Source organism: Rousettus aegyptiacus, unplaced genomic scaffold (genome assembly GCF_014176215.1).
Source record: "Rousettus aegyptiacus isolate mRouAeg1 unplaced genomic scaffold, mRouAeg1.p scaffold_m13_p_6, whole genome shotgun sequence".
NCBI classification, from domain to species: Eukaryota; Metazoa; Chordata; class Mammalia; order Chiroptera; family Pteropodidae; genus Rousettus; species Rousettus aegyptiacus.
This window is the reverse complement of record NW_023416309.1, coordinates 1,127,356-1,153,930: the sequence shown is the minus strand read 5'-3', so window position 1 is coordinate 1,153,930 and position 26,575 is coordinate 1,127,356. Positions and strand designations below refer to the sequence as shown.

Below are 26,575 nucleotides of genomic sequence, written 5' to 3'. Positions count from 1 at the left end.
TTCTCAGCTCAATCTGTGGCTCAATCCAGGGTATGAGGACATTAGGAATTTTCTGGCAGGCACTGTGCAGAGGTAACCCCTCCTGCCTTCACCTCATGGGGCATTTTCTCCCTTCAGGAGCCTCAGGCTCAGGAATGTATGTCTTAAAGATGTTAGGTAGCCCAAACCCCTCCCCAAAGAACACTCCCCAAATCACCCCCTCCCCAGCCTCTTAACAACTCATTTTGGGAAAAGATTGGAATAGGCTTACTTTTCTCTATCCCTCTCACTAAGTATAGCTAAAAATCCTAGACAATATATTAAAAATCAACATAAGATGATCCTGAAAGGTGGAGAAAAATGCCGAACTGACTGAGGACCTTGGGAGCCTCACTGGAAACAGCAGTGTCCTGAGGTCGGGGTGTGGCTTAGAGTTCGTGTCTGTCACAACTCATAAAAATATGAGTCAATAAAATACTTTCATTCCCCTCTAATATTTCTAAATTATGTGTGAGTGTTGAAGGTAAAAGGTAATAACATGTCTGATGTAGTTCTCATTGTACATAGAAGAAATATTTAAGAGAGTAAAGGGACATAGTAGCACAATTCCTACATTTTACTTGAACTGTTAAAGTGTTGGTACCAGCAAACTGTGATGTATGTACTCTGTATATATAATGTGATAAAGCAACCACTAAAAAAGCTATGAAAATAAATATACTCAGAAACACTACAGACTAATCTAAATGAAATTCTGGAAACTGTTCGAGTGCACAAATAAAGGTAGGAAAAATAAAATTACAAATGGAGAACAAATAGAAGTAGAAACATAAATTGCCAGACAGAAGGCTTTAACATATTGAATACTATATTAAACATAAATTGCCAAAATTTGTCAATTAAAAACATTTGCAAAGTCAGTTTAAAAAATGACCGAACTATATGTTATCTGCAAGAAATTTACTCCAAATATGATACAGGTAAATTGAAAGTAGAGGTATAGAAAAAGAAATGCCATGCAAATATCATTTTTTTTTTAAAAAAAAAAATAATGACTGTATTAATTTCAGATAAATTTCAGATCAAAGAAAATTATCAGAGCCAGTGATATTACATTACATTATGTTACATTGCATAATGATAAAGGAGTCAATCCACCAAATAGACACAGTAATCCTAAATGTGTATGCATCAAACAATAGCTACAAAATATGTGAAGCAAAACTGATAAAACTTAAAGGAAAAATAGACAAATACACAATTATCATTGAAGTCTTCAACATCCTTCCCTCAACAATTGATAGAACAATTAGACAGAAAATCAGTAATGACATTTAAAAAATTCAAGTAACAGAACCCAACACCAGCAGAACACACATTCTCTTCAAGCATTCATATAAGATACATCAAGATAGACTATACCCTGGGTCAAACCTCAACAAATTTGGAAGAATTTAAATCATACAAAATGTGTTCTCATATCATAATAGACTCGACTGGAAATAAATAATGAAAAAATAACAGAAAATGTTCCAAACACTTAGAAACTAAAAATACTCCTAAATAATTCATTGGTCAAAGAGGAAGTCCAGAGGGAAATCAAAACATTTATTAACTGAATGAAAATGAAAACATGCATCAAATTTGAGGGACATAGCTAAAGCAGTGATGAGAGGACAATTTATAACACTAAATGTTTTTTTTACATTAGAAAGAGGAAAATTAATAAGAACACCAATTTAAAGCCAGAGTAAACAGAAGGAAGTAAATAATAAAAACAAGAATTCAGTGAGATTGAAAAAAGAAAAACAATAGAGAAAATCAGTTAAACAAAAAATTGTTCCATCGAAAAGATTAATCAAATTGACACACCTCTAGCAATTGACAAAGGAAAAGAGAGGACATCTATTACCAATATCAAAAATGAAACAGGGATGTCACCATAGACCCTGCAGACATCAGAAGGATAATAAGGGAATACTATGAACAACTCTACACATAAAAACTGATGACATGGATAAAATGGACCAATTCCTCAAAAAGTAGAAACTATCACAATTCACCCAATATGAAATAGATACTTCGAATAGTTCTTTAACTAATAAGAAATTTGAATTCATAATCTACAAACTCCCTAAAAAGATATCTGTAGGCCCAGAGAGTCTCATGGGAGAATTCTAATAAATGTTTAAAGAAAAATTAACACCAATACTACAAAATCCCATTCAGAAAATAGAAGAGGAGGGCACGCTCCTTAATTTATTTTATGAAGCCAGCATTACTGTAACCTTAAAACCAGACCAAAAAAAAATGCAAAAAAAGAAAATTACAGGCCAGTATCCTTTGTGAAAACAGATTCAAAACCCTTTCCTAAATGATATCAAATAGATTCACAAGATAAAAAAATTATACATGAACAAATAGAGTCTATTTAGAGATGTGAGTCTTGTTCAATATTCAAAAATCTGTCAATGTAATCTGCCATACTAACAAGCTAAGAAAAAAATCACAACTATATCAACTGATGCAGGAAAAGCTTTTGACAGAATTCTATACCTATTCATGACAAAAACTCTCAGAAAACTCGTAACAGAGGAAACTTCTTCAACTTGATAAAAAATATCCACACACAAAAAAATCTTACAGCTAGCATCATACTTAATAGTGAGAAACAGGATGTTTTCCTGCTAAGATCAAGAACAAGGCAAAGACATCTCCATGACTCTTCAGTATTGTACTAGAAGTTCCTACCAGTCCAATAAGGTAAGAAAATAAAATAAAAGGCATATCATTTAGAAAGGAAGAAATACAACTGTCTCTATTTGTAGATAATAGCATGGTCTATGTAGAAAATCCCACGGTATCTAATTCCTAGAACTAATAAGTGAGTTCAGCAAGGTGATAGTATACAAAATCGACACATACAAAACTATTGTACTTCTAAATACTAACAGTTACACATAGAAAGAGGAAAAAATAAATACAATATGATTTATAACCACTCAAAAAAAAAAAACTTAGGTGTAAGTCTAATAATATATGTACAGGTCTCATATTAAAAACTCTGCAACATTGATAAGAGAAATAAAAGAGAAACTTAATAAATGGAAATACATAGCAAGTTTATGGAAAACTGAATATTATAAAGATGTCAAATCCCCCCAAATTGCTCTATAGATTTAATAAATTTATATCAAAATTCCAGTAAGATTTTTTATTGATATAGGTAAGATTATTGAAAGGTAAACTCGAATTGCTAAAAAAAAATTTTAGAAAAAGCATAAGGCGGGATTACTCTACCATCTTGAAACTTGTATACCTACAGAAATCAATACTGTGTGATATTGTCAAAGGGACAGATACACATATCAATGGGAAAGAAAAGATAACACAGAAATAGTCCACATAAGTATGTCCAACTGATTTTTTGACAAAGGAGCAAAATCAATTCAGTAGTGGAAGATTAGTTTTTTCAACTAATCGTGCTGGAGTAATTGGGCATTTATAGAAAAAAAAATAATAAAGTACCTAGACCTAAATTCACAAATAAACTTAAAATGGATTACAAATTTAAATATAAAACTACATAACTTTTAAGAGAAATGTAAAGAGAAAACCTTGGAGAGTTGAGGCTTGGTGAAAACTCAGACATATCAAAAATATGATCCATAAAAAAATCACTAAATTAGACTTAATTAAAATTAAATACTTTTGTTCTGTGAAAGACCTTGTGAAGAGAATGAAAAGACAAGCTAAGAGACCTTAAGAAAATATCTCTTTTTGTTGGATATTGCCAAGTTGCTCTCCATCATATATGAGACCTAAAGGGCTCATATGCAGAATATAATAAGAGCTCTCAAAATTCAACAATAAAAGAAAAAAAAAACAAGTTAGAAAATGAGCAAAAGTCATGAAGAGAATTCTTGCTCTATCAGGAAATTTCTCCTTGCCTTCCTGAGATTCCAGCCTCTTCTTTTGCCTTCTGCGGACATTCTGAGAGACCCTGGTATATTAGTTTTCTTTTGTTACATGTGTGGTAAATTGTTACACATCAAAAGAAAAATAACACATCAAGAATTCTTTCTCACTGAAATCCGCACACCACGGGATTCTGAAACATTTTCTGGCAGGAATCTGGAACAGGGGAAAAGCTGTCAGGAAAGATTTTTACAAAGATCTCAAGGACTAAGAGCCAAGAAATAAAGTGATGACTTTGACTTGTAAGATGAAAATGAATTTAATTCTCTTTACCCTGGCCTCTGCCATCTTTTCATTATAAATTAAGGGGAGGAAAAAGCCTCTGTTCCCTTCGATAACTCTGGCTCCTTCAATGAAGAATGTTTTAGGCAACTGGAACATAATTAAAGTGATATTGTATTTCTTTTATTATCATGATTACAATAATACATAGATTTCAGTGGGTGCTTTCCAACAGAATTAAAATGGAGACAGATGGCTGACATTTGGTTGGAATTAGAGTCCATAGGAATATTTTATATGTCAGCTTTTTAAGAAGGAAGGTGCAAACCTCTAATAAAATGCCTCAAAATTGTACCAGATATTTTTAATAGCTATTCTTGGAGCATTATTTTAGCAAAATTTAAAAATATTGATTGGTTGACAGTTAAGTGACAAATCGTTTATTTTTTAAATTTTATTATGGTGACATTGGTTAATGAAATATAGTAAATTTCAAGTGTACAATTCAACAGTAAGTCGTATATATTTTGCATGGTATGTTCACCACCCATAGTTAGAGTTCTTTCTGTATGTGGTGACAGCGAATAGTTTATTTAGAATTGTGACAACCATAATCTGAAACCTAGTTGTATATCTCTTATGTCAAACGTACATCAGCCTTTCTCAGGTAGATATCCTATGGCTCCAAATTTGAAACCCTGAGAAGGACACAAGGTCAGTTATGTAGCTTTCTGAGGGAGATGGATAACCAGAATTCAATCATTAGGATATCATACAAACCCCCAATGAGCAATGTTCTATGGGGAAAAAAAAGGGAATAAAAGCTTCTATGCCATAAAAGGCAAAGACTGTGGAGCAGTTCCAGATTAGAGAAGGCTAAAGAGATATAGTTACCAAATGCAATGCCTGATCCTCCTTTGGCTCTTCTGCTAAGGTATAGTATAAGCTACAAAGGGCATTGTTGGGTTAACTGAAAATATTGGACTACGATACATTATGTGAAAATATTTTGTCAGTGTTAAACTTCCTGAGGTTGATAACCATACTGTGGTTACATAAGAAATTATCTTTAAAGAAATGCACACAAATGTTATTTAGGGATTTTTTAAATAACCATGATGTATACAACTTACTTTCAAATCTCTCTCTCTCTCTCTCTCTCTCTCTCTCTCTCTCTCTCTCTCTCTCTCTCTCACTCTGTCTCTCACTCTCTCCCCCCCTCTCTCCCACACACACACACACACACACACACACACACACACACGCACACACTCTTGCTTGCTGATAAATTTGATTGTATCACATTTAGAAACTTCTGCAGAGCAAAGGATACCACAAAGATAGAAGATAACACATGACACAGATAAATAATGAATATCCAGAAAAAAATACACAAAAGACCAATAACCAAATAAAACTAACTTGAAATTTGCAGAAAAAATAAAAACAGCTGTCTGATAAGTATAGGAAAATGGTTATTCTCACTAGTAGTCAGGAACACACAACCATAAAACTTGGCAATAATATTTTATAATCCTCCAATTGGCAAAAAAAAAATGAGAAGTCTGACAATATCAAGTATTAGTGAGTCTGTAGGGGAACGGATATGTCCAGACATCACTGTGGAGAGCAACTTGGCAATATCCAACAGACAGAGATCGTGCATAACCATGACACAGCAACTCATCTTCCAGGTCTCCTAAAAAAACAGCTGCACATGAGTTCCAGGAAATGGGACTGAGAAAGCACATGGCAGCAGCGCTGGCAGTCATGCAAAAGCTAAAAACAACTTAAATTCTATCTGTACCAGAATGGATAACTTAATTATGATATAGTGTTTCAATAGAATCTTATAGGCAATTGCGATGAAAATGTTTGATTCACATTATCAAAATGGGTAGATAATGCAGCATGTTGAGTATGCTATGCTAGCATTCAGGTCAACTCTTAAACACCTACAAAGCAATACAGGAAGGAAAGACAGCTAAAGCAGAGATGCTGCTTCCTCTGGAGAAGGAAGGAAGAAAACAAAACAGAGAGGGGAGCTGAAAGGGCTTCAACTCCATCACTGATGTCGTTTTTCTTTGATGGATACATCAATTTATCATCTAGTTACTTTAAAATACATATATCTAAAATAAAAATTATTTAATGCATTCATTCAGAGTGTTGAGTACATGAATGTTTGTCACATTGATCTGCTTTAAAAAACATTTTTAGAATATTCAAAAATGTTTTTCAAAAGTTCTCCAGTTACTCTGTGCATCAGAAATAGTGGACTTAGTTTCTCTTCCCAGGGTCCCATGAGAGCCTGGACATCACTGAGGTGACTAGGCATAGATGCACCTCTCCCTGCCAGGTCTCTGAAAGCCCTGTTACTCACAGTCCCCACACATTCCCTGGGGTGGCTGGTCTGGTAACCTGCCCTTACAGGTCATTGGTTGGTACTAGATGATCCCTCGGGTTCTTTTCACCAGTCCATAAAGGGAAAATCCTTTTTCTTACTGCTTTCAACAGGTTATCATGTTATTTTATTGTTCATAGAAATTTATTTATTGGAATTAAGAATATATATGGTCATTATGAACATTTTCAATACAGAGAAACTAAAATTGCTTCATATTCCTATTTCTTAAAAAAAAAAAAAATAAAGGATACTATTAACCATTTGTTGTTTCCTTCCAGTCAATTTTTCGATAGGTAAGTAAACATATGCAAAATTTAACTAAATGATTATAACTCTATAACTATCACTTTGACACACCTCCTCTGTCCATGTCAATTCTGAGATCTTTGTATCTTTCATTTAAACATATTGGATACTGTCTGACCTTAGAGAACAATTAATTGAGCCATATTCCTGCTGATAATCACTTGTTTCTAGTTTTTACTATGGTCAGCCAGGCTGAATAACATTCTATTAAATATTTGGGGAGATTTTACCCTATTATTTCATTAAGATAAACTCTGGAGTTGGAATTTCTGGATGGAAGGTTGTGAACAGCTTACATTTTGACACGTATTGCCAGATTACCTTCTAAGGTGATTGGAACAATTAGTTCCCCAAATATCCAGCAGAGAGTGCTCACCTCTTGTCAGATTCTGGCTGCATGCTTTAAACATGGAAACAGACTGAATTCTCTCATCAATCTTCTAAGGCAGGTATTATCATTATCTCCAAATTACAGAGGAGCAAACTGTACACAAAGAGGATGAAAAACCTGTCCCATTATCTGAGCTGGTAATAGCAGAGCGTGAACTAACTAACATTCAGGGAGTTAAGAGCAGAGCCTCACTCCTAACCACTATTATCTCTACAAATAGGTTCTGAAAGCACTAGCTAGCTGTGATACCTTGGCCAAGTAACTAAATCTTCATCCATAAAATTCAGGTAAGAGCCAGACCTATTCTATAGCATTGTCGTGGGGACTGAATGAGCTCATGTAACGTGCTTAGCAGAGAACGCAGTTGAACAGACTACAAAAGCAATCAAAAATGTTAGCTGTTATTATTTCTTTTATTATTTGTGAGCGTGAGCATTTTAAAGGCTTACTGTCTGTTTGCGATTCTTTGAAGAATTGTCTGTTTGTATAATCTGCACATTTTTCATTCAGTTTCTTAAATTTAACTTCCTTTTTTTTTCCCTAGGACAGACTATCTAGATAGGGCAAAAGCAGAAACAAGGGTTAGTACTTCTGCCACCTTCTACCACTTTACTGCATTAGCTACCCTGTAGATCCTTAGTTCTTGCTTGCTGGTTCTCATCATCCCTTCATTGCCACTGTCAGGATCATTTCCATGTGTAAACTGATAGATATTGTGGCTGTCTGTCTGTCTGATATGTTCAATCCCAGAGGCCAAAGTGTTTGTCCTATTATATGTGGGAGTTCTTCCCGTGGGATTAACTGCCATGTCCTGGATACAGGCTATTGCTCTGGAGACAGAAGATTAAATTTATAGACAGACTGCTTGCCTCTGAGTCTTGACCCAGTGCAATTTTGGGAAAGAGCATCTTTTTGTACATGAGAGATGTTCATTGCCTTTTTAAGAAATAACAGTTGATGTCAAAGGGGATTTTGTAAAGTTCCATAACTCTTTCCTTCTCTGTCTCTATGGATATCTCTAACCATCACTCTGTGCTTCCATTTCTATCTCTCTTGGTTTCTTCCTGTCTGCTTCTCTGGCCTTATGTTTTTCCCTCTATATCTGGCCTATTTTTCCATTAGTCTCTGCCTCATTCCCTTCTTCCTTTTATTGATGCACAGGAGTAAAGATGACTTAAAAAACAAAGATGCCTCTGGGCATCTACAAGCCTACTTTATTCCATAATAAGACTGGTTCACCATTAACTATGGAGAAGCATCTACATACTTATATTTTCTCATTTTATATAATTAGTTTGATTTGACTTAATTAAATTTAACTTAATTTTCACCCAATCCTAGAAGATAAACATTATTATCATCATTTTATTGGTTCAGAAACTGATACTCAGAAATTCTAAGAAGTGTACTAAAGTTTTTCAGCAATGAAGCCACAGTTTAAAGACAGATCCCAGTCTAGGTCTCAAGCCCAAAGCTCTTTCTGCTATATGACCTTTTTCCATTCTCCCCTGGCCCAGAAGCATTTATAAGTTGGAGGTGAACTGAAATAAACAAGAGCATTTTTCACTACCCAGTCAAAGTGAGAAAAGCCATCTGTCAAAGGAACACAACCATGCTTTAAAGACTGAGGCCTGACGGGTGAACGCTCCCCAAGTTTCCCACTAATAGTGGCACTCCCTACCACAGAACAGTAAATTTCCACCCCATTATCCTACTCCTCACTTACCCAGGAGAAAGAGGAGGGCTCTCAGCATGCTGGCTACAGAGCCCATGCTGGCTTTCTGCTCCTGGCTCCTCCCAGGGTAGGCACTAGCGAGCTGTGTGACTCAAGGTTTCAGGGGACAAGCCCCACGTGACAAAAGGGGAGGAAGTCACTACCACAGCCCTGTGCTGCTCAGTTCCTCTCGCTCTGTCTGAAAGCAAGGCTGAGGGAAGTCTCTGTCCTCCTGGCCTCTGCCAGGCAGTAGAAGATTGCTGACCCACAGTAAGGGCTCACTGTGATGAGCTGGACACAGCATTGTCTCTTGTGATCCTCCCCACACAGCATAGAATAGAAGCACAGTTGAGGTCAGATTCTTACCAAAGACCCAGGCCAGTAAGTTTCAGAGGGCAATGTAGGCAAAGCTGGTTGGCCTGGATAACCAGCTCCTGCAGTGACACCATAGCCTTGGGCGGGGGCAAAAAGCTCCCCCTCCTTGGTCCACAGCACAACTCAGTCACTGTTTTTGTTCCATGAACCCCTTCAGGTCTGGGAGGCCTGTGACTCTCCTCTCAATAACATTTTTAAATGCCCAAAATAAAGTATGTAGGGATTATAAAAGAAACCAGTTAATACTGAAATATAGTTATCAAAATACTTATAAAACAAACTTATAATATAGAAGTATAAGAGCTTCTTTATCCACACAGTAAATAGCAAGATCTAGTGTCGAGCAAAATAATGACCACAATCTTAACATCACGATGCATGTGAACAATGTTAGGGAGATCTGGAATGACTAGAACATAGTCGAAAATATCTACGGTGCATGCTGATGATAAAGTCACCCAGGTGGCAGCATCACTGTGATTTGTAGGCTGTGCCCAATGCTATAAGAAAACGCTAACTTTCTGTTAGAGGTTAGAGGACAGAGATGTGACTTTTTCCAGTCCAAGTCACAGACCCCAGGCGAAGTGCCCCACCCTGGAAGACCTTTGATTGTCAGCACAGGCTTGGCCCACAGATTTCGCGCTGCATGTTTCTGTACTTCTTGACGCCTGCTTGACTGTCAAGCTACCAATTCAGTTGTGCAAAAAAAGAGTCACTTTTTAAAAGATAAATCAACTTAATGACAATTGTTGAGCCCCATCTAACTGAACTGGCAGAAATTATTATTTTTTTCATTCTTGGGCTCCCCCAAACAAATCTCTAACACAACCAGCTCCCTGAAGGCTTCCCACTATCCCTGTCCTCTCTCTAAGAGATATTCTAACTATGACATTTATTTGACCTCCATCACAACCTTAAGAGATAGATTTTAGTACTAGCCTTCCTTCGACAGAGGGGAACACTAAACCAAGGTGATTCATGGCACCCCAAAATCCACTCAGCAGTGATTGCGAGGGCTGGGCTTTAAACCTAGGCTGTTGGCTGGTATCTTGTGTCCCTTGCACTGTGTCATGCCTTCCATGCATGGGCACCGCCATTGCCTAGGTCCAGCCAGAGGCGGTTAAGTTGTCCTGGTGGCCACCGACACCCACCAGGCCACTTCAGCACACCACACTTGCTCCTTCTGAGTGTCACGTGGATGATGGACATGAGTGAAGAAGCCTGTTCGTGAGAAAAGAAGTTTGCTTTATTTTTGTGCCTTAAGGTCCATCCTTCCCCCAGACACACTTCATTTTATATTAAACATTTTGGATCGGTCTTCGCCTGCCTCAGGAAACATATTCTCTTCTGTTTCTCATGAAACATGTGGACTTTTAACATTTTTATCCCACTTACTGGGGATAATCGTGTGAGAAATATTTTGCTTTCCCCTGAGCTAACTAAACACCAGTGCAGGTGCATTAATCAGCAGGCAGTGGCTGGGGACTGCAGGAAGCACACCGGCAGAGCTGCAAGCAGCCCAGGCCTTCCAGCTACGCAAAGAGGTCTCGTTTTTATGCAAAGTCACTAATTTTCAAATGTTGGCAACTAATTTTAAAGTGTTTTTACATGGGGCTGGTCAAAATGAACATCGGTGGGTAACTTCTGCTTTAGAATACCTCTCGAGATCTCTTCCAGGACTTGACATTTTACAAATAAACCCAGGACAGGAAATTTCTGCAGCAACTTCTGCTTTTCGACCGGCCACAACCTCCTGAGACCGGAAAAAATGCAGCATCTGTGACCTATTTGAATGGAGAAGGTGGAAATACAGAGGCTCAAAATGTTTCATTAGGTAGAATCTAAAAGATGACATGACATCTAGACAGTGGACCTGATATGATTGCTCATTTGTCATCAGTGTGGTATGATGCCCCCAGCCAGAGTGAAAGCCCTACTCTATTCTTCTATAATGAATACCCAGTTTTTAACCTGAGGTTGCTCTTGACATAGAAGTCAGTGGTTGGGATGACTCCCACTAGACTGGGAGCCAGGCATGCAGCATCCAGAGCACCTAGTCCAGCACCTGACACAGCATACCATCTCAATGGCATTTGTTGAATAAAAGAATCAATTCCCTTACATAACTCACACTTAGGCTGACCTAGCCCAGCCTCCAGTCTACAGTGAAGAGGTTGTGATTGAGAGGTAATTTGTTCTTCCAATCAAAATAGCACGACCAGAAGCTCTGATATTCTGCAGGTGCTGCCCCTCTCCAGTGAGGAGGACATGGGCATGCCAAGGAAGCATCTGCTCCCCAATCTACTCCAGCCCCTCAGCACCAGCCACAGAGCGCATAGATTCACATCTTATGTGTCTGTAGTACAAGTTGAGAGAAACAGTTAAATCCACCATCACTGTAGGAGATTTTTTAAAAATTAAAAATAGGGAAGATTTGAAGCACTCATTGATTTATTGGGCTTAAACAGAACTCTGCACCCCAAAATTTAAAATATAGTAATTATTCTCAGTCTTACATGCAATATTTACCAAAAGAAAAAAAATAACTACATCTGGGTCATAAAGTAACTAAAAATTTTAGAAAATGGGTGATGTACAGGCCACATTTCTTACTACAGTGTAACTGAATCAGATAACAATATCAAAAATGCATTGTTTCCATATGTGTGGAAATTTAAAAAATGCATTTCTAAGTAACTCAAAAATCAAAGAAAAAGTTAGTGAAAATTAAAAATAGCTAGAACTAAATGATAATGAGAATGTTTTATATAAGATTTTGTGAAATGTAAGGAAAGTAATAATTAGAAAGAAATGTATACATGTAAATACCTAGAAAAAAAAAGGCTGAAAAAGGAATGAACCAATCTTAGAAGTTTGGAAAAAAAAATAAACCTAAAAAAAGACAGAAGAAAAGAAATAATATACATGAAGACAGAAAGGAATGACCAGAAAGCAAAGATACAATAGAAAAAAATCAACAAGTCATAAATTTTGTCTTTAAAAAAGTAATAATGTGAAAAACTTCTCACAGACTAGATAAGGAAAAAGAGAGAAGATGAAAAACAATGTTAAGAATAAATGGGGGACATAAGTATCACTTTAATGAGTTATAACAGAAAAAAAATGCAGTTATATAACAGATGCAGAAAAGTGTTTGATAAAATCAATCTTCTGTTCATGACAAAAACATCTAATAAACTAGGATGGATAGAAACCTCCTTTACCTAACAAATGGTACCTACCCCCAAAACCAGCAAACATTATTATTATGGTGAGCCACATAGATGCAATCTCTTTAAAATTAAGAACAATACAGAATATCCTCAGCACTATTTTTATTCAATATTGTCAGGAGATCTAGTTAGTACAGAATTTTTTTCTTTTTAAAAGGGGAATACAAAAAAATAAAAATTGAGGAGAAAGACAAAACTATATACTCAGGTGATATATTTATCTATCTGGAAAGCCTCTAACACTCAAAGACTATTTGCTAATAGTTAATAATATTGTTAATATTTTAAAAATTAATTGGATTTCCATATACCAGTAACAAACAGAAAAATACTATTAAAAAAGTAAAATTGCCACTGCTAACAATATGTGTGTGTATGTGTGTTTATACACACATATGCGTGGAATATAATAGATTATTAAATATAATATAATATAATATAATATTATAAAGGTTGCTCAAAACTCACATGGAGAAAACTTTAGTTAATAGCACTAAAGAAAGCTAAGCAAACAAAAACCGTATTATTGTATATAGGGCAGCTCAAAAATCTTAAAGATATCAGCTCTTCTCAAATTGATTTATAATTCAAATTTGAAGACCAACAAAAACGCTAACCACCCAGATGCCCTGTCTCTTGAATTCAACCTTGTGTAAAAGGATTGTCTGGGCATCTTAGGTGATACAGGAAGCTTCTTTGAAAATACCAGCAAAAGGTGTGTGTGTTTGGGGGGGGGGGCGGTCTCACATTCTGCCTCATTTTGTCAGGAGGAATTAAAATCTTTCCTAGAATCTCTGCATTGAAAGTGAGGCTTGAGTCATCCACAATTTCTCAATTTACTAATGGGATTCTGCCCTGGAATCACAAGTTTAGTACAAATACAAATTTCTTTTGCATTAAATAAAGATTTGATGCAAAAAAAACATGTTTCTTTTGATAAAAATAAAGATTCTGAAAATGGACCTCCATGAAAAATCTCTTCTTACCCACACACATCCAAAGATCTAACTACTTGGGTAATCCTCCAGGATACTACTTACTAAAGGAGAGAGATTTGGATTGGGGAATAAGGCAAAAATGCTGGAGAAACAGTGTCAAGGTTGAGTCAGTTTTTAAAAAAAGAAATTTAGAGTCACCTAAAATGTAATGATTAAGGACATATTTGTGAATCAAAGGAGAAAAATTACATTATCAGAGAAGATACATAAAAATGCACTTAATAAAGTTCGACCCCTGGTTATGATTTTTAAAAACAAAAATCATTGATATTAAAAAGAAATAAAATTGTCATTGCATTAAAAAATTATTATATGAATAGAAACTTTGACAATTGTGAAAATTAATAAAGCAGCTAAACCAGATATTTGAATACAAAGCAACTGTATAAAGCAAAACTTTTCTTTTACAGCAGCAAAAATAAATTCAAAAATATATCCAAACATTAAGTTACAATTCAAAATGGCAACCTTAGTTATAAATTATCTAGAAATCTACTCAATAAAGAATACACAGTTCATTTTTGGAGACTAATCTCTGGTAAAGGACATTAAAGGAGACTGAATAAATGCAGAGAACACCACGTTTATACATGTTTATACATGTGTAAATGAAACAAGTTATCATTATAAAAATGATAGTAAATTAATGTTCAGATGTAATATAATGACGAAAATTCTAGAAGAATTTTTAGTAGCATCATATACTAATTTTAAACTTATACAGAAAAATAGAAGAGCAAGAATTGCTAAGAAGATTTTGAAAACAGTGAGCCTGAGGGCAGGGCAGGGACAGTAGTTGTTGGTGGAGAAGAACTTGCCCTAACAGATATTAATACTTACTAAGTGACAGTGACAGTAATGAAAAGATGATGATAATGATGATGATGATGATGATGATGATTTCTGTATATAGTAAAATATCCTTTTTATTGTTCATTCCTTACTGCATCTCTCAGCTCTCATCTGGGATCATGTTCTTCCTTCTTGAAGAATATCCTCTGTATACTTTTTAATGTGAATCTGCTGATGACAAACATTTCTGTTTTTTCATGAAAAAAAAAAACCTTTATTTAACTTTCATTTTTATAGGATACTTTGGTCGGATATTGCTGGAATTCAAAATAAGTAATAATTTTCTTTTAACACTTAAAAATATTATTTCATTGACTTTCATTATTTTAGTTTAAAAGTCAGCTATCAGCAGCAGAAGATGCAGGCTTTTTGTAGTCTGAAGCTTATAAAATTTAGTAATGCTTATTTTTTAAAGTGCAAAATTATAAATGCAAATTAGTTTCAAAAATTACAAATTTATAAAAAGCTAAAGATACTACAAAATAAAAAATCCAGGGAAAGAAAATAATATTATTACTTAACCATTGGATGATAATCTGTGATATCTTTTCCTCCATTTTTTAGGATGTATTTCTTGATGTCTCTTCATATGACAACTATTTTTTATGAGTAAAGGGAAAGTTTCCTCTAGCAGGTTTGAAATTTATTTTTTGTTATTAGTTGTTTATAAGAGATTTTTTCACATCATTCTTTATTAATGATGCATTTTTTTTAAGTTTGTAATTGTTTTCAAAATTTGGAAAACCCATATCAAGTTTCTTTTCTATGTGAGCAATAAGGTTTGGAAAACTTTTCTATAAACTTGCTTTTGGCTTCTGTATACTTCAAACTTTTTGTTTGTTTGCTTGCCTGCTTATCTTTCTCTACTGCCCACATACTTCCAGTGTAGCCACCATAAATACACTCATGCTAAGACATAGCCTTTATTCCTGTACCTTTGTGTTATGGCAAGCCATCATAACAGGCATAGAAAAGTATTACCAAAAACTGTTCTGATACTGTAACAATATATGTGAAAGTGACCAAGAACCACATAATTATATCCTATTTAGCCAAACTATATTAATTCTTAGATGGACTTACCTTTAGCCTGATTCTCCCAAATCCTAGAATTACTATAACACCATTCATCACAGTACCTAGTAGGTAGAGAGAAATTATAGTGAAAAAAAATCAGTCTTAATCAAGTAGAGTTAAAATTAGAGTTACTAGCATTAAAAACAACAACAACAACAACAAAACCCCAAGACCACGCAGGTGAACAACCCTGAAGTTTATGCTTTATTGATGCCACAAAAATCCATCTCTGGAAGTCTATCTAATTGTTGCTCTTTTGAAGATTTTTTTCCCTTTTTCTTGCTGTTTATAAGTTTTGCTTTGTTTTTCATTTCTACCAGTTTTACTCTGACGTATCTCAGTATGGTTTTCTTTTGATTTATCCTGTTTATAGTTTTTAGGACTTCTTAAATATGTACTTTGATGATTTTCATTAGTTTTAGAAATTTATCAGCATCCTCTCTTCAAATACTGTTTCTGTTTTATCTTCTCTATCCTCTCCTTCTGGCACTGTAACTACACATACGTTAGACTGTCTCACTTTATTCCCTGTGTCTGTTATAATATTTTCTATTTTGTCATCCAAGACTTCAATATAGATATTTTCTTCTAAACTATCTTACAATTTACTAATTCTTTCTTCAGCTGTATGTAATTCAATGCTTAATCATCTATTGAGCTAATTTTTGTTATTGTAATTTTTGGTTCTAGAATTTTTATTTGAATTCTTTTTATACTTTACAATTCTGTGCCAAAATTCATGATCTTATCTTTTATTTCTTTGAATAGAGTAAGTATAGTTCTTTCAATGTCTAAATTCTGATAGCTTAATTTCCTGGATTAAATATGGGTCTATTTCCATTGTCTATTGTTTCTCTTATTTTTTCTTTCTTGTGTTTTCTTACTCTTCTCATATACCTGGTTTTTTTTAAGTCCTTGATATTATATATTAAAGAATTGGAGAGGTAAAATAATTTAAAATCTAAGATAATGCTATGTTCCTTCAGATGGATTTATATTACTTTCGACAGTCTTCTAGGTTTCACTACTTAAAAATGCAATATCTAAATGCAATGCAAGAGATAAAAGTAAATTAAAGCTAGACTTCAGAACTTTTTTTTTTGCTTTTTATTTGTTTGTTTGTTTGTTTGTTTGTTTAATTTGTTGGGGTAACATTGGTTAATACAATTATATAATTTTCAGGTGTACATTATAATTTGACGTCTATATATTTTATTGTGTGTTTACTACCCAAAGCCCGATTTCCTTCAGCTACCATATATTTGATCTCCTTTACACACTTTACCCTCCCCTCCCCCCCACAATATGTGATACTCTTTACCTCATCTATCTCTCTCCTCCTCTCCCACCCCCTACCCTCTGGTAAACACCAGTCTAAAGTCCATGTCCATGAGTCTATTTGTTTCTCCTGTTTATTTGTTGCTTTTAGGTTTATATCCTACATGTAAGTGATTTCATGTGATTTTCAACTTTTTCTGTCTTATTTCTGGCTTCTTTCACTGAGTATGATCATTTTAAGGTCCATTTATGTTGTTGCAAATGGCAGTATTTCATCTCTTCTTATAACTGAGTAATATTACATTGTATATATGTGCCAAAGCTTCTTTAGCCAATCATCTATCATAGGACACTTTGGTTGCTTCCATATCCTGTCCACTGTGAATAATGCTACTATGAACATCGGTGTGCAAATATCTTTACAAATATGAGCTTTCAAGTCTTTGGGGTAAATACCCAGTAGAGGGATTGCTGGATCATATGGTAGATCGATTCTTAATTCTTTGAGGAAACTTCATACTGTTTTTCATAGTGGTCATAGTAATTTGCAGTACGACCAGTAGTGAACGAGGGTTCCTATTTCTCCATATCCTCTCCAACATTTGTTATTACTTGTCCTGTTGATTATAGCTATTCTAACTGGTATGTGATGGTATCTCATTGTGGTTTTGATCTGTATTTCCCTAATAGTTAGTGATGTTGAGCGTCTTTTCATATATTTGTTGGCCATTTGTATGTCCACTAGGGAGAAGTGTCTGTTCAGGTGCTCTGCCCGTTTTTTGATTGGATCATTTTGTTGTTGTTGTTATTGATTTGTATGAGTTCTTTGTATATTTTGGATATTAGGCCCTTATCGGAGGCATTGCTTGCAAATATATTTTCCCATTTGGATGGTTGTCTCTTTACCTTGTTGATGGTTTCTTTTGTTGAGCAAAAGCTTTTTAGCTTGATGTAGTCTCATTCATTTATTTTTGTTTTTACTTCCCTTGCCTTTGAGGTCAAATTCATAAAATTCTCTTTAAGTCCAAGGACGTCAAGTTTCATTCTTATGTTTTCTTCTATGCATTTTATTGTTTCAGGTCTTATATTCAGGTCCTTAATCCATTTTGCATTAATTTTGGTGATAGCCAACAGTCTAGTTTCATTCTTTTGCAGGTGGCTTTCCAGTTTTCTCAGCACCATTTATTGAAGAGGCTTTCCTTTCTCTACTGTATGTTTTTGGCTTTTTTTTTTTGTCAAAAATTATTTGCCCATATAAATCTGGGTTTGCATCTAGAATTTTGATTCTGTTCCACTGGTCCGTGTGTCTGTTTTGCTGCCAATGCCATGCTGTTTTGATTAGCGTCCCTTTGTAGTATAATTTGAAGTCAGACAGAGTGATGCCTCCAGGCTCGTTCTTTTTTCTCAGGATGCTTTGGCTATTCAGGGTATTTTGTGCTTCCATAAAAATCTGATGATTTTTGTTGTTGTTGTCCTATTTCTTTAAAAACTGCCAATGTCTTTTGATGGGGATTGCAATAAATCTCTATAATGCTTTAGGTAATAGGATCATTTTAACTATGTTGATTTTTTAAATCCAAGAACACAGAATATCTTTCCATTTCTTTATATCTTCTTAGGTTTCTTTTAATATGGTCTTATAGTTTTCATTATATAGGTCCTTCACATGTTTCATTAAATTTATTCCTAGGTATTTTATTCATTTTGGTGCAATTGCAAAAGGAATTATTTCTTCCACTTCTTTTTCTGACACTTCGTTATTAGAGTATAGGAATGCTATGGATTTTTAAACGTTGATTTTGTATCCAGAGACTTTACCATATTTGCTTATTGTTTCTAGTAGTGTTCTTGTGGAGTCTTTAGGGTTTTCTATATTGAGAATCATGTCATCCACAAATAGTGACAGGTTGACTTCTTCGTTTCCTATTTGGATGCTTTTTATATCTTTCTCTTGTCTGATTGGACATGCTAGGACCTTCAGTGTAATATTGAATAAGAGTGGCGATAGTGGACAGCCTCGCTTTGTTCCTGATCTTAGAGAGGTTTTTAGTTTTCTACCACTAAATATAACGTTGCCCGAGGGTTTGTCGTAGATGGCCTTTATTATGTTAAGGTACTTCCTTCTATACCAACTTTGTTAAGTGTTTTTATCATAAATGGATGCTATATCTTGTCAAAGGCTTTTTATGCATCTATTGATATGATCATATGATTATTTTTTGATTTGTTTATGTGATGTATCACATTAATTGATTTGCATATGTTGAACCATCCCTGTGCCTCTGGAATGAAGTCCACTTGTTTGTAGTATGTAATCTTTTTAGTATGTTGCTGTATTTGGTTTACTGGTATCTTATTTAGGATTTTTGCATCTGTATTCATGAGCGATATTGGTCTGTAGTTTTCTTTTTTTGTGTTTACCAGGTTTTGGTATCAGGGTAATATTGGCCTCATAAAATGTGTTGGGAAGTACTGCCTCCTCTTTAATTTTTTGGAAGAGTTTGAGTAGAATAGGTATTAAATCTTTGAATGTTTGGTAGGGTTCAGTGATGAAGCCATCTGGTCCTGGACTTTTCCTTTTGGGGAGATTTCTGATGATCGTTTCAATTTCCATACTGCTGATTGGTCTATTTAGATTTTCCTGTTCTTCTTGATTCAGTCTAGGAAGATTGTATTTTTCTATGTACTGGTCCGTTTCTTCTAGGTTATTAAATTTGGTGATATATACATTTTCTTAGTATTCCTGTATGATCCTTTGCATTTCTGCGATGTCAGTCGTAATGTCCCCTCTTTCATGCCTGATTTGTTTATTTGTGTCCTTTCTCTTTTTTCTTTAGTGAGGCTAGCCAGGGGTTTGTCAATTTTTTAACCTTCTCAAAGAACCAACTCTTTGTTGCATTTATTTTTTTCTATTTTTTTCTATTTCATTTATTTCTGCTCTAATTTTGATGATTTCTTTCCTTCTGCTGACTTTAGGCTTCATTTGTTCTTCTTTCTCTAGTTTTTTAAGGTGAAGCATTAGATTGTTTATGTGGGCTTATTCTTGTTTTTGGAAGTAGGCCTGTAATGATATGAACTTTTCTCTTATGACTGCTTTTGCCATGTCCCAAAAGTTTTGATATGTTGTACTGTCATTATCATTCATTCCTATGTATCTTTTAATCTTTCTTTTTATTTCTTCCTTGACCCAGTTATTCTTCAGTAGCATGTTGTTTAATCTCCATGTATTTGTGGTTCTTCCTGCTTCCTTTTTGCAGCTCATCTCTAGTTTAAAGCATTATGATCAGATAATATGGTTGGTATAATTTCAACCATCTTATATTTGTTGAAGCTATTTCTGTGTCCTAGTATATGTTTGATTCTTGAGAATGTTTCATGTGCACTAGGAAAGAACGTATAATCAGTTGTTTTGGGATGGAAGGCTCTGTATATGTCAATTATGTCCAGTTGGTCTAATGTGTCATTTAAGGATTTTATTTCCTTATTGATTTTCTGTTTGGATGACTTGTCCATATCTAACAATGGGGTTTAGGTTCTCTACTATGATAGTGTTTTGGTCTATTTCTCCATTTAGTTCTGTTGGTAAACTGCTTTACATATTTCAGGGCTCCCTTATTGGGAACATAGATATTAATTAGTATTATGGCTTCTTGGCGCGTGATTCCCTTTATCATTATGAAGTGTCCCTTCATATCTTTCTTTCCTTTTTTATTTTGAAGTCTATTTTGTTTAATATTAGTATCACTACTTCTGCTTTTCTCTAAATGCCATTTGCTTGAAATATCATTTTCCACCCTTATACTTTGAGTTTATATTTATCTTTGGAGCTCAGATGTGTCTCCTGGCGGTAGTATATGGTTGGTCTTTGTTTTATGATCCATTCTGTAACTCTGTGACTTTTTATTGGTGAGTCCAGTCCATGTACATTTAGGGTGATTATTGAAATATGAGGTCTATTTATATCCATTTTATCTTTTGTTTTCTGGTAGCTCAGTGTTTCTATTGCTTTCTTGTCCTTGTGTTTCTGTTTTCTTTATTTTGGTTGGCTTTTATGGGTTTTTCCTCTGGTTCTTCTCGTTTTATGTTATAAACTTTAGTTCTGAACCTTTGATGTGTGGTTACCATTACAAATATGTAAAGGATAGTTTTATATATATATATATATATATATATATTTATATATTTGTCCATTTTCTTCTGCATGTGCCTTATCTCCATTCCCCTTTGTGAATTTGAATCTTTGAATCCTCCTCTTTTCAGTCACTGTTGTCTCAATTTTTTCCTATATATGCTGAATGTTCATTACTATCTTGCTATAGCAATTCTCTTCTTATTATTTAAGCTTATAATGCCCTGTTCTTAGTAAGGATTGCATTCCTCTGCTTCTATTTGTCTGCTAGTCATCTTACTTCTAATTATGTTTTTTGTTTGTTTGTTTTTGTTTTAGGTGAGCCGACCCCTTTCAGTATATCCTATAGAGCAGGCCTCATAGAAGAAAATTTCCTCAATTTTTGTATGTCTCCAAAGGTCTTAATTCCTCCTTCTTATCTAAGGAAAGCTTAGCTGGATACATTATTCTAGGCTAGTAGTTCCTTCACTTCATAGTTAAATATTTGACTCCATATATTTCTGGCTTGTAAAGTTTACGCTGAGATGTCCAACAATAATCTAATGGGTTTTTCTTTTTAAGTTACCATTTTCTTCTCTCTGGCTGCCCTGAGAATTCTGTCTTTGTTGTTGATTTTCGATAACTTTAAACATTGTATCTTGGTGAAGGCCTTTTTGGGTTGAGATAATTGGGTGTTCTGTTGACTTCTTGAATTCCAAGCTCTGGCTCATTCCTTAGATTTGGGAAATTCTTGTCGAATATTTGTCTGAATATGCTTTATAGTCCCTACTCCTTTTCCTCGGTTTCCATAATGCCCATTATTTTTACATTTCTTCTCCTGATGGTATCAGCTAGTTCTTGTATTTCTCTTTCATTATTTTTCATTCTTCGATTTCTCTCTTATTCCATCCGATTTATTTCTAGGTTTCTGTCTTCGATATCCTTTCCTCCATTTGGTCGACTCTACTTCCCAAGCTTGTTATTTATTTTTTCAACTCTCGCAGTGTGTTCTTTATCTCCAAAAGTTTTATTTGGTTCTTTTTGAGGGTTTCAATCTCCTTGCTCTGCTTATCTAGTTGTTTTTCCAATTCCTGAAATTGTTGATATGACTCGTTTTGGAACTCACTGAATTTTATCATAAGTACCATCCTGAATTCTCTGTCATTTAAGTCACATATTTCTTTGTCTGTAAGCTTATTTTCTGGAGATTTTTCTTTTTCTGAGATGCCTTGTCACCTTGGTTGTTCATGGTGTTTAATGGACTATTTCTCCTCCCAGGCATTAATGGAAGTGTATTCTGCTATTTTTCCAGAAATAAGATTTATTATATAAAGACCTCTGTTTAGCCTGTTGCAAAAAAGGCGCTTTTCTTTTGGTTTCCAATAAGTGGCTTCTAAGTCTCTTGGATACTTGCTTTATATAATGCCTTAATTATATGTCTTTTTAATTTTCTTGTAGATATTTAATCATGCTCGCTACTCTCAGTTTCAGTCCCTGTCAGTGCCATAGACAGTCTCGGCTTCGTTTGCTCTGATTCCTCTGGAGCTCCATGGTGATCAGTCTCTCAGGGTATGATGGGAAGGGCCCTCTGGGATGGGAGTTGGGGGCTGTGCCTCAGCCTCAGTTTTGCAGCCACAGCCAGTAAATATCAACTGTTGTTTCTCTGCAGTCGTGTCCCACTTCTCTGCTTTCTGCCCTGGTGTCTGGGCTCTGCCACCAGCTGCATGGAATATACAGCACTTACAGGTAGAGATGTTCAGGGAAGTCACTGCACCTTCTTCCCACTCCTTCCTTCTGCAAGGAGCTCTGGAGGCTGCAGGAGGCAGCTTTTTATTTCCCCCAGTCCACTGCCTGACACCCAGGGTTCTGATCTGTGGTAGCTCTATGTGCAGATCCCATGCTCAAACATGCTGGTGTGCAGTTTGGGTGTTTTTTGTTGAATTTTACATGTTCAGCTTATTGTTGTTTAAAGGGAGAAATCTGAGGATCTATCTCATTCTGTCATGTTTCCCAGATCCCTCGACTTCAGTCCTTCTGAGGGCCAGTTTATTTCTGCTTTAAGATTTTTCTAGACACTAGCCTAAACTTGATAGGGTTACCAGCATTCCTCTTCCATAACAATGTCTGGGTTCTATCCCCACAAAGCTATTAACAGCTTTTCTCATTTTTCAGCCTCCTAGCCACCTCTTCTAGGATTGAAAGATGCCTCTAAGAGAAAAACTGTTTAAATTCCAGGATCATTTGGTATTTTCTCTTATCCTTGTGGTTCTTTATTACCTTGTTAGCTCTGATAATTTTAGATAGATTTTTAAAAATATATTTTTTCTAACTTTTGTGTTCATTTTTAATGAAAAGAAAGATCTAAATAACTTAGTTTACATTTCTGCAAATCTAAGTCCCCATAGCCAAACTTGTTGCAATGAAAGGTAATGCTTGTGAATATTGAGGTACCCTCGAAGCTCTCTATTCACAGAAATTAAAGACTTCAAACAGATGTATTTCATGAAGTTGCTAACCAGCTGCTAAAAACTCAAAAGACTCTGATTATTTATATTAGCATTGATTGATAAAATTATTTAATTCTTTTAAAATAGAAATTCAGACAACCATTCCTCAGCAAATTTCTGGTGGCAAGTTCTTCTCTAACCCACAGAACAATAAGATAAGGTTCTTAAAGTCAAATAGAACTTAGAACGAACATCCCATACTCTGAGCTCATATCATCTAAGGCTTTGTCTCCCTCCCATGTGCAATGGTTTTGCTCCCAAGAGATCACAGACTCTGAGCATCTTCACAACTAGAAGGAATCTAGTGTTTGTCTTTACTTACCCAATTCAAGACTTTCTTGCATAAGGGAATATCATCAACTCACATGCTTTCTTCCTCCCCATCTATCTGTTGCAGTTCAGAATATATACGTTTAATTAATTCAGCTTTACCTCCATCCTGTAAATAGTGGAGAAGTGTCATATTTATGAGGCGGATAAATAACAAAGGTTTTCCCAGGAGACTCCATCCTGGTGAAAGAGGGTAACTGTAATTTTCAGCTGTGAATAATTGTACATAATATAATCCTAAATGATTTTTCTTCTGTAATTTCATTAGAGTTTAGAAATTTAATTAGATTTTGAATCACTCTGAAATAAAGTAGCAAAACACCAAGAGACTGAGAGCAGTGGTTATTTTGTCCTTTGAGGCCACATTCTTGGTCTCAAATTGTCATGTCTTCATTAGGAGGAAGTTTGAAGAACTTCTTGATATATTATTGTCTTTCAGAATGGACTCTGAATTGGTCTTTAGAGAGCATTAGAAGAGTACACAATTATTATGCACACTCTTCTTGAGGTTTAAGATCATCTGCCTTGCATATACTTAATAAAAATATGTCTCTAAAGTTGTTTAAGAAACTATGGAGATAGGAAAGATGTTCCTTGAATGCCCCAATGCTGTTCCTGGATTATTAGCAACTACCTGTACATTATGATGCAGTGAGGGGTTGTTTGCTTAACTTTAATGATTATGTAAGGTTTATGGTTATTTTTATTGCTACAACATATGAACTGTCATGGTGGCTGTAATTAGAGGCAAACTAAAGTGTTACTGTTACAGTCCTCAGGGACTGGGGAGAAACTACTTCCTTCTTATCAACTTTGTCTCTGTGCAAGAGGTGGGGGGAAAAAGGAATCAAACTGAATGAGCAGTTGATATCTCAAAATAGGTTATGAGACATAAAAAAATGAAAAGAACATTGAAACTTCAATCCAATAGTTTGCACCTAATGAAGCTGCAAGGAAACAATCTTTTGGTCCCTGAAATATCTGCATTTGTTTAATTCTCTCAAGGCTTATTTCCCATATCTTTTCCCAAAGACTATAGAAGTAACATGGTAATGTGGAAGTACTCTAAGGAATGTCCATATATCTCTGCCTCATTGCTGTTGCCTATACTCAAATATCCTCTCTTTACTCCAGGTTAGGGGCTGAGATACTCAAGATGGACCGAGATGTATAGAGAAAACAGTCCGTGTGAGAGTTCTCTTTCTCTGCAGGAGTGCATAGAAAGAAAGTCAGAAGCATTAGGAGATAAAATGGGGTAGACAATATGGCTCTGCAGTCAGTCCGAAAAAGATGGAATGGAGTGGGTAGGAAGCTTGGATATGGACTCAGGAGAGTTGAGAGTTCTTCAGCATGAATGCAAGAGTCCAAGGGACACTGGGAAGGAGATGAGAGAAGGATTCTGGGAAAAAGACAGGCATGGGAGGAACTCCTGGGGACACTGGAATAGTGAATGGGAACCTGGGCCTGGCGGGAACAGAGCTGCAAATGTCTCCACAAGGCTCTGCTCAGTTCTATTATGGACTCTGTGCAGTGGAAGACACAGGAAAACATGGCACTAGGCTCCACCTTCACCCACACAAATCATGCTGGTCCATTACCTGCCTTCTCTTCTAGATTGTGAACTCTTTGAGCAGCTGAGATGTGTCAGATTCATTTTTGTTTCCACTACACTCAAAATTCCTGGTACACAACAGGGGTTCAATGACTGTTGAATGGATGAATGAATGAATTAATTAATGAACGAACAAACGGGATCAGAACAAAGAGAAGCCCGAGACTGCTATAAAGGTGATATCTGATGGAGGTTCAGTATTCACTCATGGATGGTAATGCTGTAGTAGGAGGCTCCTTGAGAAGGTCAGTTGGTAACTTTTAATAACATTTTCCAAAATTGTGCCCTTTAATATGAAAACTGTACTGCTGGGATTTTTTCTAAGAAACTAACCTGACGGATGGAAAATAACCTTATGTACAAATATATCTTTAATGATGAAAAAATAGAATAACCCAAATAGTCAAAGAACATATCAAACCAAGATACACACACTTGCTGGGATATAGTACAATTACTAATAATAACTTATACAAAATAATAACATGGAGAAGCCCATTTGAGCATAAAACAGTATACAAATTTTGTTTGCATAGCATGATCACAAAAATACATGGAAGAAAAGACTGTAATGAAACATATTAAGTGATTGGAATAGCTGTGATTGGTCTCTAAGCATATGGAAGAAGCAATGTCTCCTCCTCTCAAATTTTCTGTATATTTCAAACTTTTATTAATGCCACAACTGTGAGCCAGTTTTTAAAACAGCCCTCAGGCCAATCCATCTCAGTTGCTACCAAACGCCTGCCAACCCACTTGCCTGGCAAGTGGACTTTGTGGTGACACTGTCTCTCAGAGGATTTTTTTAGCGAGTTTTTCACAGGTGAACTGTTTTTGTGTTTAGCTTCAAAGTAACTTCTCCTGGGAAAAAAACTAAATCTAACCATCCTGAAAATGTACAACAACTCTAAGTCATGGAGCCAAAGGAAGCTTTATGTATTTTCCCCTTGCTTTCAAGATTTTATTCCATTTTATTTTATGCAAGTAACCAAGGCTCCATTTGTGTCAAATGGCTGCCTTAGGTCCCAACTGGGACAATTATCTACCACTTATCTGCATCCTTCTGTCATTTCCACTGGAATTTAGTGTTCTCATCACATCCTGCTCTGAGCTTTGCCTGCTTCTGAGCAGTTAGGAAGAGCTTTCTTCAGTGTCATGTTCTAGGCAGCTTCTATGGTTCCAGTGTCATGTTCTAGGCAGCTTCTATG

General features: G+C 35.3%; 1 protein-coding gene and 1 long non-coding RNA gene across 9 annotated transcripts in view; both read right to left on the bottom strand.

Moving 5' to 3' along the window:
• The window catches only part of TMEM273 (transmembrane protein 273), a 49,960-nt gene extending 40,651 nt beyond the window's left edge, over nt 1–9,309 (bottom strand). For 5 of the 8 annotated variants that reach the window (XM_036223370.1, XM_016135664.2, XM_016135667.2 and 2 more), the window contains exon 1: nt 9,010–9,309. In XM_036223370.1, coding sequence (XP_036079263.1) covers nt 9,010–9,055 — 46 coding nt within the window. In that variant the 5' untranslated portion in view covers nt 9,056–9,309. The other 3 variants (XM_016135666.2, XM_016135670.2, XM_016135665.2) reach the window with 3 other exon arrangements.
• An 822-nt stretch (nt 9,310–10,131) lies between these two features.
• LOC107505482 lies at nt 10,132–14,505 on the bottom strand. Its single transcript, XR_001595715.2, has 3 exons — nt 14,444–14,505; nt 11,031–11,156; nt 10,132–10,593 (listed from the first exon to the last, which is right to left on the bottom strand). It is a non-coding gene; the product is annotated as an uncharacterized LOC107505482 (long non-coding RNA).
• Nucleotides 14,506–26,575: the final 12,070 nt, after the last annotated feature.